The sequence below is a fragment of the Stenella coeruleoalba genome, assembly GCF_951394435.1.
Source record: "Stenella coeruleoalba genome assembly, chromosome: 18".
Lineage (NCBI taxonomy): Eukaryota > Metazoa > Chordata > Mammalia > Artiodactyla > Delphinidae > Stenella > Stenella coeruleoalba.
In genome coordinates, this window is record NC_137164.1 from 47,041,121 (window position 1) to 47,057,060 (window position 15,940).

The 15,940-nt window shown below is 38.1% G+C and overlaps 1 protein-coding gene across 3 annotated transcripts in view; it reads right to left on the reverse strand.

Annotated features, from left to right (window-relative positions):
* KLF12 (KLF transcription factor 12) overlaps positions 1-15,940 on the reverse strand; it is a 452,101-nt gene that overhangs the window by 295,752 nt on the left and 140,409 nt on the right. For all 3 annotated transcript variants that reach the window (XM_079903469.1, XM_079903470.1, XM_079903471.1), the window contains one exon: positions 12,402-12,465. In XM_079903469.1, the coding sequence (XP_079759595.1) occupies positions 12,402-12,434 (33 nt within the window). In that variant the 5' untranslated portion in view covers positions 12,435-12,465. The remainder of the gene's footprint in view (positions 1-12,401; positions 12,466-15,940) is intronic.

A 15,940-nucleotide genomic window follows, 5' to 3' on the forward strand; every position in this document is an offset into this window, starting at 1 on the left:
AAATGATGTACAAATAAATGTTTCGAAACAAAGATTAAATGTACGCCGTTCTACTAACTGCAGTGCAACCTTACGCAAGTCCCTCAGGATGTCAGAGAATGATAAAGGTTGTCATGGATGGAAATAACGTATCTAGCCAGAAGCCAGACACCCACCTATTTCCATCATTTTCTCCTTTTTAGAATGAGTATATTCTGGAGGAGAGAAGAGTTTACAAGCATAAATAAGATACTCTGTCCTTCATATCTATAGGCTGGTGACATTAATCTCCGTGAAAAGTAGTCACCACTGGAAAGAACTGAGTCCACAAAGGGAATAACCAGATAAAGTGTCTCAATTCATGTGATCCTGGTGTTTAAGGACTGTGAATTCGATCTGCAATTCAATTTAAAAGGAATGGAGTAATTAAATTTAAAAAGTAATTAAAACTCAGAAAAATCTAGCAAGCGTTACCCATAAACTACAATCAGTCAACCTCTCTCTTCCACACACACACACACACCATGTAAATGTAAAAATATAAACTGGCATATTCTACCAGTATCTGAACTTCTTTTAGCAACCTAATTGTTCTTACTCTCTATCTGATTAGAATGCTATTTCTGAATTTACTCTAAATCACACATCAGAGTCAAGTCCTTTCTGGGGTTATGGATGGAATTCTGGGAACTGAAGGCAGGTTACCTTCAAAAGCTTTTCTTCTTTTTCCCCCCGAACCCAGTAAAGGGCTAATACCCTCTCCCTGTCTACCTTCACCCACCTCTCCAAATGCTCTCCTTTACTTCTGTTCCAGGAAGGCCCATCATACAGGACTTCCTGGTCCTGCACCAGGGCTCAACACAGACCTCCGGGAAACCTCCCAGCACAGGAGAGTCGACTTGTGAGATAACGAGCCACTTGCCCTTCCAGTCTGTTGCACAGGCCTCACCTTTCTTGGTGCCAGCATGCTCCTACTTCGGCAGTCCCGCTGGTGTTGCCCTTTGCCCTCTGACACCACCCCCCGCCGCCCCCCATCCTCCCCTCCAGTATTAGCACCTCCTGTCCGGAACCGGGCGTGAATTAACATATGCCTCCTCGTTAGCTGCTCTCCAGCAATTCTGTTCAGTTACAGCCTGTCACCCTCACCTCTAACGTACGCTGGCCCTGGCATCATTCATTCTTACTCTGGATATAATCTCTCAATCTCATTCTTGCTCATAATTTTACTCTGAACTTTACTAGCTGGATAAGCCCCTAACATCTGGATGACCCACCTAATTTCCACCATTTTATATCAGAATCTCCCCTCTTCTCACGCTATGTTCGATCTTCCTATGCTCTCAAAGCTCCCCATGGCCACACGGCCCTGGCTTGAGCCTGACTGTTCTACATTATAGATGGACAGGCAAAATCCAGGGCGCAGAGTGATCTCAGCTACTACTGACACCAAAAACGAGTCAAGTACCACATGAGGCCACAAACGATCCTGCCGTTCCTCAAGAGGTGAGCAGAGCTCAAAAACAGTGAATCCAGGCAGGTGGTTGTCCAGAGCGGGTGAGACTTCTCTGTGTGCGACATCATCTCCACTACAAGCCTGGGTCCCAAAGACAGTGCTTCCATCCTCGGACGGGAATGGAAGGATCAAGGAAAGAGGACATGGATCAGAAAAGGTACGACATACAACACTCAGGTGGAGGGAGGGGTGAGGAAGGAGACTCCTGCAGGAAAATGGGGAGAACAGGCAACGTGGGACTCAGTGCTGGGTATGAACTGTCACAGCTTAGCTGAGCTCCACCTGCATGGTCCAGCACTGTCTTCCCTGCAGGGTTCCACAGCTCCTGGGTTATAAGGGACACCGTGGTGAGACTCAGAAGGCAGAAGTGCGGCAGCCCTCGTGTTCTCACCACACTTGGAAGATCAATGCAGGGCTGAGGGGCGGGTGCAGCTCGTGCCCGCTGTCACTCTGTGCTTGCACACCATGCTGGCTCAGGGGTGGAACGAGCCCCCAAAATCTCCATCAGCTTATCTGATTCTCACACGAGATACTTGTGACTCGGAGAAGGCGCCAGCTTCCCCTGCAGTTCGCAGCATCCTCGAGGAGACGGAGGCTGGTGAGCAGTGAGGAGTCTGTGTGGACTCAGCTCACCCTCACGGCTTCCGTTCATCCCTGCTCTCCAGCACCTCCTGTCACCCTTTCTTCCTGACTGCGTGCCCTGCTGACATCAGGCCTAGCACCCAAAATACAGAAGCAACAACCACACCTAACTTGCCTAACTAGCTCCTAAAATCAGACGAGGTCAAATCCTGATACTAAATTCCATATTCTCTACCATTCCCGTGGTTCTGTTCCTCTGAGCCAACCCTAGCTCCAGGAAAAAAGCATGTTGAATATGAATAACCAACTGATTCTTAAATTGGAATATTTGTGAGTCTTACTTCCATTAGGCCTTAAGGTATACTAAGGACTAAACTATAAGATAAAGAATCATACTCATTGTTGAGTCAATAATCATTCATGATTTTATTAAACAAAAGTCTCTTTAGAGAACAGTAAGAGATTAATTCTCAGCTAACGTCAACTGGAGAGAGGCGAAAGAGGTTACAATTTTTTTTAAATGCACAGATGTTGTTAATAACAAAATTAACCAGATAGATATTATATTTCAACAAATGCTTTTAATAATCACTACGTTGCTTTAATACTCTGATGTTCTCATTAAATCAAAACTGGTTAACTACAATGGTTATGTTTAAAAGATGCTCATATCATTTTTATGATCACTCCTGAAAAGTTCTAGTAAAACACATTATATAAACTACTTTGGTAATGTACTCTAAATAGGATGACATAAAGCTTAGCTGAAGAGCCACTATAATCAAAGGGCCAGAGAATGAAAATGAGAGAGAGAGAGAGAGAGAACACAAAAGTACACCAGAGCATGTGAGACAGAGAGAGAGAGAGACATAAAAGGGGAGAGAGACAGAGGGGGAAGCAAAGAGAAAATCATTTGCACACATAAACGAGCCTCAACAGATTTTAGCTGAAATATTTAATGGTATCACTGAGTATTACATTTATCCTTAACTCCAAAAGGAAATTTTGCTGGGCACTTTTGTGACCAAGAGAAAGAAAATATACTTTCGCGTTTACTTAGAATTTTTTTGAACAAAAAAATTGTGACTTTTACTCCTATTTCTTCCAGAAAATGTGACACCATCATTCGAGGCCCAGGTCAAAGGTCACTTCACAAGTGAAGCCATCACCAGCTCCCTAGGTTTCATTATATATATTGTAGCACTAATCATATCAGATAGTAGTAGCTCATTTGCCTGTCCCTGAGATGATGAAGCCTTGAAAACAGGGTCTAAATATAATTTGGCTTTGTAGGCCTGTGTCTAACAAATAACATACTCTAAGTATAAGATTACTAGATTCAATCAGACTACAGCATAGGTGTCATGATTAATTTAATGTATCAAATTGACTGGGCCACAGGGCACCCACGTTAAACATTATTTCTGAGTGTGCCTGGGAGGGTGTTTCTAGATGAGATTGGCATTTGAATCAGTGGACTCAGTAAAGCAGATGGTCCTCCTCAGTGTGGGAGGCCATCGTCAAATCTGTTGAGGGTCTGAATAGAACCAAAAGTGGAGAAAGGGAGGATTAGCCCTTTCTCACCTGCTTAAGCTGGGACACTGGACTTCTCCTGGCCTTGGATTCACACCACCGGCTCCCCTGGTTCTCAGGCCTTTGGACTTGAACTGGAACTACGCCACTGGATTTCCCAGGTCTCCAGCTTACAGATGGCAGATCACGGGACTTCTCAGTCTCCATAATCACATGAGCCAATTTTTACGATAAATTACATATATTATATATATATGTATATATACACACACATATATATGTGTGTATGTATATATATATATATATATATATATATATATATATCCTATTAGTTCTGTTTCTCTGGAGAACCCTGCCTACTACAAAATAAGCTGTCAACATTCTGTGAGGGAAATGAATAGCATGTGTACCAACCACTGGAGCATATCCAGTGAGTGCAAGGATTTTATTTCCTCCGAGAGAAAGCCAGAGGTATCTATTTCTTATCAATACAGAGCAACAACTTAGAAGTCCCCAGTCAGATCCTGAAACTGGAAGCTGACATACTAAGTCAGAGACCCGGTACCCCCTGGTATGCAGGTATGTTCCAGCAGTATCCTCAGTCCAAGGAAACAATATAGATACAATTACTGGCCTGAACAGCAAATTTTCCTAAAGCCAAATGGACATAATTAACGTGACTTAAAATGAGGAAATGGCTATTTTAACGAGCACTTAGTAACTACCAGACAATATGTGAACGCTTTAGCATTTTACTCACTTAACTTGCATGACAACTGTATGGACGAGACACTACTATCATCATCATCATCATCATCGTCCACATAGCACTGGTGTGACAATGAGATACAGAAGCAGGTGAAGCCCTGGCAGAGCTGGGATTGAAAGCCAGGAGGCCTGCATATAGAGCCAAGCTCTTAAACACGTCAGCAAGTTCAACAGTCTCCATGGGTCCCTTTAATGTACCTAAAATACTACCTATTAGAAACGGTGATGTTAAGGCATTTTTATACCCTTCCTTTAAAACTCACTGAAAACTTTTAAAGCCAATTTAGAAAAAACAAACAGAGAAAAACTCCATCTTAAGTGAAAGTAAAAACAGTCAGAAACTCAGACTGCCAATCAAAACATACTCATCGAAGACTGTGAAATCTCGGAGTCCTCGGGGAACGGATACATACCTCCCCAGACCTGGAGCAATTTCCTAAAAGTGAAGATCACAGCGATGAAAGGCCTATCCAGTGAAAGCAGAGAAAGTGGTGCTAGGAGAGCAAACACACAGATGCAGCATTTTCTAGAGTCTAGCTCCATCATCCAGGGGGTCACTGAAGTGCCAGAAGTGCAGGAGCCTTTGTCTCCAGAGGCTCTGCTGTACAAGGGCAATTGAGGGAGGACTCTGGAAGTAACACCTTTATTTAGAGTATCTGAAACAAGAAACGCAAGACAAAGATTTGGACTCATCTAGCACATGCGCAAAACTGTTGGTGCCCCTGTCCACAATACTACCTGCCATACTGGAAACTACCGGCCCCATTCAAAGATAGGTAAAAACCAGAGAGAGGCCACAAGGGAACTGTGCATGAAAGCAGCAAATATTAAAAGCCAGAGAGAAATGTAAGCAAGAGGCCAGTGAAGAACAAACACCGCAGGAAGAATTACCCAAGGAAACAGATGAAGAATTTGGATAAATAGCACCACTTCACAGGCTCAAAAATAATAATGGTTCAAACAAAAGGGTCTTGCTTTAAAAGAAAATAATATTCAGGAAAGTACAGGGCTCAAATGTTAAAATGCAGGACATGTGAAACAGATGAAAGTAAGCAGACAGAGTTATGAAATACTACAGAGATGATAATTAACTCCAGGAACTAAAAAGTAACAAAGAATTTGACTGAAAAGATAGTAAGAAAAAATGTTGACTGGGAAAGCACAGTTAAGTGAAATAAAAACGTTAAAGGTGAAGACCACAGATACAAAACGCCAAGGAGAAACATTATACCTATCCTCAGGGTTACTAAACAAGAGAACAAAGAGAAAAGACACCTTAAATATAATATTTAAATCTGAAGACATAAAAACAGAGTCTACTTCTCAGAGCTGAATGGGAGGATCCAAGAAAAATTGACACAGAATGATAAAAACCAAGAAGCAAAACTGATGAAGTTACTGAACTTCTAGCTTACTAAAAATAGTCCATGGACATCTGAACAAAAAGCAAGACAAGAACAAGTGCAAAGACCAGTTTGCTTCAGCCTTCACAGTGACACCAAATACCAGATGACAGTAAAGTAGTGTTTCCATATTTCTGAGAAAAATAAGAATTAATACTAATTGGCTTTGATAATTACAGTTAACAATCAGAAAATAAATGTTAATAAACCTAAGTTTTAAGAAGATAGTAAAACAAGAAGAGGGAAAAGAGTTAGAAATGTCATTAATTTACCCATCTTTCATAGCAACAAGTCAAAAGATGTTGTTTGAAGTTAAATTCAGTCATTAAAAAAAACCACAGAATTATCAGAACTCAAAGTTTTTTATTTTCTTTTTCTCTTAACTCTCAAATGATAGCATCACTTTGGTGAAAGGACGTTAACTTGAAAACAATAAATTCCTTTGGTTTAAACTCAGCTTCTATTTCTTCCATTACATCAGAAGCAAACAAAAATAACTCTATATTAGAAATACAAAGTACAAATATGATCCTATTTTTGTAAAACCATCTCTCTTTACTTGTATATACGTACACAGAGAGGCTGCAAATAATGCTCACCAAATACTAATAGGTGTGAGACAGGGAGGTGATGGGACTTTGCATGCTTTAATGTTTTAAAATGAGCAATACATCATCTTTTCAAAGAATAAAGCCATTATTCTACTTCAATAACTGCATAATCTTTCTCAAATCCCTGTATATCATTTTGTTCTCGTATCCCAGGTCTAAGAAATCAGACACCCAAGGGTGACGGGACTTCACCGAAGAATGACCTCACGCAGGACTATATTTTAATAAATATGCTCTACACCTACTAGTTTGGATCATTATCACATCTACTGATTAGGCTCAATAAAAGGAATAACTTTTAATATAACTAGATATACCTGGAAACAGGATGAACTGCCACATGCAGTAGGAAATTCCAAGCAGTACTCAAGATATAGCGCTGAAGTAACCAACCAACTCTTATGGAAAGACAGCCATGTACCAAGCACAGATTAGAGTCAATGACCTTTGTGGGCACTTCCAATTCTGAAGATACTTGACTTTGTGATGTGACGTCATACAACAAAGTCATGAATCTCTGTCTTATGCTGTATAAATAATAGTAGCAAGCGCGACCCACACTTTTAGAACTCTACAGCTCTGAATTACTTTCATAAATATGTCATATTTTCTTTCACCCCATAACAACTCTTGAAATAGGTAGGACAGGTGTTATTAGTTCCACTTGGCACTTGAGAAAATTAAAATTCAGCAAGAAGTCACTGGTCCAAGATCATACAGGCAGAGAATTGCAGAGCGAAGACTTGACTTTTTGTGATTCCATGTTTACTGCCCAGGCAGCTACTCTACGTAAATGTACAGTGGCCTAGCGCTGACAATATATTTCACTTACATCAACTGGGGCTTTCTCAACAACTATGCCTACTTAGCTCAAAATGGAAGAAAGGCTGGATTGTTGCTATTACAGTCTTTCTACCTTGAGTGAAGAAAGAGTCTTGAAACTTCATGGAAAAGAAATTTAAAGTAACCACCTTATATATGCCCATCGCTATGAAGCAAACTCTTTTCCCGTAGGGAATTAAAGCTTTCCCAGAAAGGCCTGCTATCATCCTCTTGCTTTCCAAATCCAAAAAAGGAAAACTTACCCACTGTTAACGCTGAATGGTTTAAGCAGCTGTTCATCAGAAGTAGCCACAGAGCAAAAGTTTGAACATGAACTCTGATAAGCTGGACTAATGTATATGCATGCATATGTTTTGGACACCTGCTTTAAACCAGCTGTTGAGAGCACTTGGGAAACATACTGAAAGGGATGGAAAACAATGGAGCAAAGCCAGGTTTGTGGAGTCAGGTCCACAAACATTCACAATGAGAGCAACTGCTAAAATATGTTAAAGAGCACATAGACAAGGTTTTATGCCGATATATGTGAATAGAAAATAATGGATAACTGGAATCTTTTTAGAATTTATTTAATGTTATCTAATGGCAAATGGTAAAGCGACAAATTCAAGTGCAATGAAATGGAGTAAAAGAAAGAACTTAAAAACTGAGTAAAGAACTTAATGTGAATATATACACACACACATATTTTGATATAAATATATTTATATATTATTGATTAACTGATTGATTGACTGGTTGAAAGAGGAGATGAAGACAGCACCTGAAAATAAGACTATTGATACGGCCACAAAATAAATTTTACAAATGCTATTTAGGCTGTTTAAATATTAGAGCATAAGCAGGAAGGCATAGCATGATATTCTGTGGCTCTTGGCAAGATTTTATCACCGCTGGCAAACTGGAAATGTACAAAATAGTTTTAAGAGCCATATTCAAATCCCTTTTCAATTATGTAGACAGTGGCAATGTTGCATCCACTGCTGACATTTTAAAAACGTCATCTTAAAACTGACCTTGGGAATATACATGAAATATAGAAGAGATAAATTTCCAAACTGCAATTTTCTCTCTGAATCAGACCTTACTAAAACTAACAACACCTGATTCAAGCAGGTTTAAAAAAAAAGAGTTTAGAACTCTTTGTTCTAAGGCATCTATAACTGAAAACACAGATTGAGAAATATAAGGAACAGCAAGAAGAAAAACATAATTCATTGGGACAAACACATTAAGTGAAATACTCACTGCTCCTTCCTCTATAAAGACTTCTGAACTCATGAATTATGAGCTATGAGGCACGATCATTTAGAATGAATCACACATAATATATTATACTTAATCAAGATAATATTTTCAGTCTACCCTCAGGGTAAGTATTAACACAAAGATTCTCTTTGCGATAATCTTCAGTTGTCATAAAATTAGTTACAGAGCAATGACACTGTCAAAATGTATAAACTTACAAAGCTGACACTGATCCATTCAAACATAAAAATTTAATTACAAATGAAAACATAAATATAAGATCAACATCATACATAAGAAAAGGGATAAGTACTTTCTGCATGATAATGAGTGAAGGTTTCCATGTTTACGCAGCGATGAGTCAGGAAAATTTGAATTTACTACATTTGCCCTATTTGTCTTAAGGAGTATAGAAAATTGTTTAACGTTACATTATACATGAAATTATCAATGGTTTGCTGGAGCTAGCTCATCTCCAGCTCATGAGAGCCAATTGTTAAATTTTAAGGAATCTTGCAAGCTCTTTGTTAAACCATTGAAACCAGCCGTAGTGGGAATATTTACACCATGGGAATTGACAAATATTACAGATCAGGCCTCCCCACCCCATGCCCTAGAGCCAGTTTACTAGCACACCACTAATCCATATACAAATAAGTACACAGTACAATTAATTCTCACAAAGTAAGTGTACCCATATAGGTAATACTGAGATCATAAAAAAGAACATTACCCAGAAATCTACCTTATATCATCTCTGAATCAAAACTCCCTCTAGAGGGCTAAAAACTTTCCAGAAACAAATACAACAAAGGAGAAATTTTAGCAAGGAAAAAAGGAAGGCTTTTTTTTTTTTTAAGATGCCACATACATGTAAAATCATACAGTATTTGCCTTTGTCTTTATTTCACTTAGTATAATGCCTTCAAGGTCCATCCACATTGTCACAAATGGTACGAGTTCCTCATTTTTTATGACTGAATAATACCCCACTGTGTATATATACCACATCTTATTTATCTTTTCATCTGTTGACAGGTTGTTTCCATGTTTTGGCTACTATAAATAATGCTGCAGTGATCATGGGGGTACAGGTATCTCTTCAAGTTAGTGTTTTCATTACCTTTGGATATACTCCCAGAAGTGGAACTGCTGGATCATATGGTAGTTCTGTTTGTAATTTTTTGAGGATCTTCCATAATGTTTTCCATAGTGGCTGCACCAATTTACAATCCCGCCAACCAGTGCACAAGGATTCCCTTTTCTCTACATCCATGTCAGCATTATCTCTTATCTTTTTAATTGTGGCCACTCTAACAAGTGTGAGCTGATATGTCATTTCTCTGATGACTAGTGATATTGAGCATCTTTTTATGTTCCTGGCCTTTCAGATATCTTCTTTGGAGAAATGTCTATTCAGACTTAGGACCATTATTTTATTCAGTTATTTGGGGGGTTTTGCTATTGAGTAGTATGAGCACCCTCTATTCGGGGATATTAACCCCTTATCAGATACACAGTTTGCAAATATTTTTTTCCCATTCTGTAGGTTGTCTTTTCATTTTGTTGATGGTTTCCTTTGCTGTGAAGAAACTTTTTAGCTTGATGTAGTCCCACTTGTTTATTTTTTATTTTGTTGCTTGTACTTTAGGTGTCATATCCAAAACATCATTACCAAGACCTATGTCAAGAAGCTTTGTTTCTGTACTTTCTTGTAGTAGTTTCATGGTATCAGGTCCTACATTTAAGTCTTTAATCTATGTTGACTTAAGTTTTGTAAGTGGTGTAGGATATGGGTCCAATTTCATTCTTTCATACATGTATATCCAATTATCCCGGTACGATTTATTCAAGAGACTGCCTTTTCTCCATTGAGTATTCTTGGCTCCCTTGTCAAATATTAGTTGACCATATATGTTTGGGTTTATTTCTGGGCTCTCGATTCTGTTCCATTGGTCTATTTGTTGGTTTTTTTCCTACCAGTACCATACTGTTTTGATGACTATAACTTTATAGTACAGCTTGAAATCAGAAAGCGTGATGTGACATCTCCCATTTTTTGTTTCTCAGGATTTCTTTGGCTATTCAAGGTTGTTTGTGGTTCCATATAAATTTTAGAAATGTTTTTTCCTACTTCTGTAAAATACATAATTGGAATCTTGATATGGATTGCACTGACTCTATAGATGGCTTTCAGTCATATTAACATTTTAACAATATTAATTCTTCTAATCCATGAACATGAGGTACCTCTCCATTTATTTGTGTTTTCTTCAATTTCTTTCATCAATGTCCTGTAGTTTTCAGCATAGAGATCTCCTAAAATGTATTCTTTTTCATCTCCTTAAATTTATTCCTAAGTACCTTACTGTGTTTGATGCTATTGTAAATTGAATCAATTTATTCCTTTTTCAGAAACTTTGCTGTTAGCGTATAGAAATGCTAATGATATTTGTTATGTTGATTTTGTATCTTGCAACTTTACTGAATTCATTAATCATATCTATCAGTTTTTTTGGTTGAGTCTTTAAAATTTTCTATATATAAAATCATGCCATCTGCAAATAAAGACAATTTTACATCTTCCTTTGCAATTCTGATAACTTTTTTCTTTTTCTTACATGATTGCTCTAGCTAGGACTTCCAGTATTATGTTGAATAGAAGTGGTGAGAGCGGACACTCTTGTCTTTTTCTCGATCTTAGAGGAAAAGCTTTTGTACTTCCACCACTGAGTATATTAGCTGTGGGCTTGTCACATATGGCCTTTATTATGTTGAGATATGTTCCTTCTGGGCCTAACTTGTTAAGACTTTTTATCATGAACGGATGCTGAATTGGAAGAAGGCAATTTCAAGTGAAAGATATAATCTGGAAAATCATTTGTAAGTATCTGTGAAGGTGGGCTGGCAGAAAAAGACATGATGTACATTTATTTGAAGGTAGCAGGAGAAATGGGGGAAGGAAAATATGAAACTGTATGTGTTGTGCAGCTATATAAAGAGTTATGAGGCACATGCCTCTGTACTAGACTTTATGAAATAGAAATGGTTTAACATATTGTCATTTTCTTAGTATTAATTTATGATGTTTATATTACGACCAGTATGAAGTACACAAAAAGTTCAAATAAATACTACAAAGTGATAGCCAGCACTTGATTACTGTTGAAATTCCCAGGATTTTTTTACCCTCTAATTTACACCAGTATTTGTCTGTGAAAAAACAAAGTTAAAAGCCTTTCATAATCATCCCATGCCCTTGATGAAAGCCAGACTGCAGCTGCAAAGAGGACAGCATTGACAGCAATCATATGCCATAGAGCACTAGGATTAGGCTTCGGCTTCTGGTAGGAATTGATATATATTAAACAAAATCTGGCTTTTTTTTTTTTTTGTCCCAGTGATCAGTTGTATCAAGTGTTTTTCCATTTTTTAATTATTATCTGAAAGTTGATTCTTAAACCAGCTTCAGTTCCCGAAACTGACAACAGCTAGACTTGCACAAAGAAGGGCTGCCTCTTTATAATTTTTTTTATATATTTAAGGGTTTAAAAACAAAAATTAGGGCTTCCCTGGTGGCGCAGTGGTTGAGAGTCCGCCTGCCGATGCAGGGGACACGGGTTCGTGCCCCGGTCTGGGAAGATCCCACATGCCGTGGAGCGGCTGGGCCCGTGAGTCATGGCCGCTGAGCCTGCGCGTCCGGAGCCTGCGCTCCGCAGCGGGAGAGGCCACGGCAGTGAGAGGCCCGCGTACCGCAAAAAAAAAAAAAAAAAAAAATTACACTTTATAGATAGATGAATGTCTCTAACCATTGACCTCTGTCTCACAGTCAGACAAAGAAGTGCTCTAATGAGAATAACTGCCCAAAATTAATGTTCAAAATAGGACTGCCACTGCAATTATACAGTTTGACTAACCAACCTTTATTGTTTTCCTCTTCATATGGATATTCATTCATCCATTTGTTTCCAGAGTCACATTGATCCTACAAGAAAAGCACACACAAAAAAAACCAAATAATTAGAACCAATAAGGGGTTAATATCCAAAATATATAAACAGCTCATACAACTCAACATCAAAAAATAACCCAATTAAAAAATGGGCAGAAGATCTGAATAGACATTTTTCCTAAGAGGACATGCAGATGGCCAACAGGCACATGAAAAGATGCTCAACGTCGCTAATCACCAGGGAAATGCAAATCAAAACCACAATGAAATATCACCTCACATCTGTCAGAATGACTATCACCAAAAAGAACACAAATAACAAATGTTGGCAAGGATGTGGAGAAAAGGGAACCCTCATACACTGTTGGTGGGAATGTAAATTGGTGCAGCCACTGCAGAAAACAGCATGGAGGTTCCCCAAAGAACTAAAAATAGAACTACCATATGACCCAGTAATTCCACTCCTGGATATATGTCTGAAAAAAAAAGAAAAACACTAATTCAAAAAGATACGCTAACCCCAATGTTCATAGCAGTATTATTTACAATTGCTAAGATATGGAAGCAACCTAAGTGTCCAACAACAGATGAATGGATAAAGAAGATGTGCTATACATACACAATGGAATACTACTCAGCCATAAAGAATGGAATTTTTTCATTTGTAACAACATGGATGGACTTGGAGGCTATTATGCTAAGTGAAATAAATCAGACAGAGAAAGACTGTATGATATCACTTACATGTGGAATCTAAATAATACAACAACCTAGTGAAGATAACAAAAAAGAAGCAGACTCGCAGATAAAGAGAACAAACTAGTGGTTAACAGTGGGGAGAGGGAAGTAGGGAGAGGCAACGTAGGAGTAGGGGAGTAAGAGGTACAAACTATTATGTATACAATAAGCTACAAGGATATGTTGTAGAACGCAGGGAAAATAGCCAATATGTTATAACTATAAATGGATTGTAACCTTTAAAAATTGTGAACCACTATATCCTACACCTGTAACTTATATAATATCGTACATCAACTATACTTCAATTTTAAAAAATGAGAAAAAAGTTCCACATGTTGGTAACATTCTTCCACTGGAGGAGAGAAAAAGAAAACCTTAATTCTGCAATTTTTGAAGCTCTTGATTAGTGGAGTGACACAATAAAAGTAATCGCTGATGAACAGTTTTGGTTTTTGCTTCCTCTTTAGCAGCCATGTAAAGGGCAAAATGGAGAAATGAAGAAACAGAGGCAGAAACTCCAGCTATGACACTATGACAGATCCTGGGCACAAGATATGAAAATCTGTATACAGATAAGGGAAGGAGGGGAGAAAAAGAAAGGCATGCAACAGGGAGAGAAGGCTGGGGAGAAAATGGCAGAAACTGCTCTAGAAGTAAATTTAATGTAAGAAAGAGAAGTCACAAATGTTCCGGCTGGAGCAGTTGGCTCTATTATTCTTAGCAACTAAGAGATTGTTAAAGGAATGCTGTTCTCCCTCTTTATAGCTGATACAAATGTGCAGAACGACTAACATGAATACTTTTGGGTGGCTCCATGTTACCCAATACCCAAGGAACTTTTTAAAAACTGATCTAAGATATGTCACTCAAAAATTAAACAAATACCGAGTAAATATTTATGTGATTTCTGAAAGCTTCCAAATCCCCAACACCATTTGGATCTCACCAAATAGAATTAAATATTGCTGTATTGGAGAGTTCTGATTACAATACACCATTTGCCCCATTTGGATAGATCTTAAAAGTCCTCCTATTTATTCTCTCTCAGTATTATGTAACTTGCTTCAGAATTTCCATTTCATGAGGCAAATTTTCTTTGGCATTCAGTTAAGCCAGCTTATTAGGCACAGTTGACTTTTTTTTTTCATTTGGAATTGCACTCAAGAGGGGACACGCCTTGGAGTTCTTAGCAGCACCCATTCTGTGCCAATGTCTACACAGGCAGTATCCAGCCAGGACTCCTTTGTGTGTGTTTCCATACATTTGAACAGAAAAAACAGTTCACTCACTCATAAAGCCTTAAATGAAATGTACCAGAATGTACATGTTCCATGGCCTTGGCCTGTAAGATGAAGCGGTCTTTCATTTTATTCCAGCTTTAACCCCATCAATTGATCAGTCAGTCAATGACTCTCCCTCCCTCCCTCCCTCCCTCCCTCCATCTCTCCCTCTATGTCTATATTGATATAGATATGTCTCTTATGACTCAAAACACATCCCCTAAAATATAGTACAGCTTTCACCACTACTAGAAATGCCACTAAGAAGCAATGGAACATAAATACAATATTTTAATATGACAGTGGTGAAATATTCTCTTGAAATTCAGAGGATAATTCTTCTATTTTACATTATGAAACCATAATAGGGTACCCCTTGAAAGAACTAAAAAGTCATCTAAAACACCATGTTCTTATCAAAATACGTCTTGTCCTTTCTATTCTTCAAAATATATCTCAATCCATCAGTTCCCACTTCTCAGCAGAATGTACCAGGTACTTCAAAACTGGTTTCAATCTTACATTCTGGTTCTATAATTTTTTTTCACACTTTAATAAACCATGAGAATTTTTACATGACACTCAACTTATTAATGCTTCTCCCTAAATTCATAATACTCCATTGTAAGGATACAGTATTATTTACTCCCTCATTTTTGTCTACTAGTTTATTATTTTTTACTATTACTGATAACACACATCCTTCTACGTAAATCTTGGACACAAGGACCTCTGCTAGCCTGGAGGATGCCTTTGGACAACTAGAAAGGATGCCCTCTCTGGGAAGACACAGACAGACTCTAATCAGGAGGTGGGGCCTGGCCAGGGAAGCCTAGTGTAGATTTCCACGACTCACCCCTCAGCCAAGCATCCACATCCTACACCACTGTACTTAGCTGCCCTGTCTGCACCTTTAGTTACCTTAATTGCCTTAGAATATAGTTATATAAGTATAATTACTGGATCATAACAATATGAACTTTTTTCACTCTTTCAAAATATATTACCCAAATCGCTTTTTATACAGACTACACCAATTTATATTCCCACCAGAAGAAGCTGTACCTGCTAACCTAGTTCTATTACCATCTATTGTCCAATACACAGCCCATTGCCCAGCAAACTTTAGGAGATAAAATAAAGGTTTGTCAAATGAATAAGAGAAGCTAATGATAAAAACAAAAGAAAAATAAACTCCCCTTTATATCAATTGTGTGGATATTTCTTAACCAAGTAACTAGGGCCTTAATTATATAATTTGTATTTTTTTGATGCAATTAAGCTACAGACCACAATAAACATTAAATTTTGTGAATTATACGTAACACAACATCACACATTTTTACAGCATTTGGAGATTTACCAAGTATCCTAATGATAGTATTTGTTCTGAAAGTAGTTCTGTGAGTTGAGCACATGAGCATTTTAAGATCCATTTGACAAAAAAAAAAAAAAGATCCATTTGACAGTGACGATCAGAGGTTAAT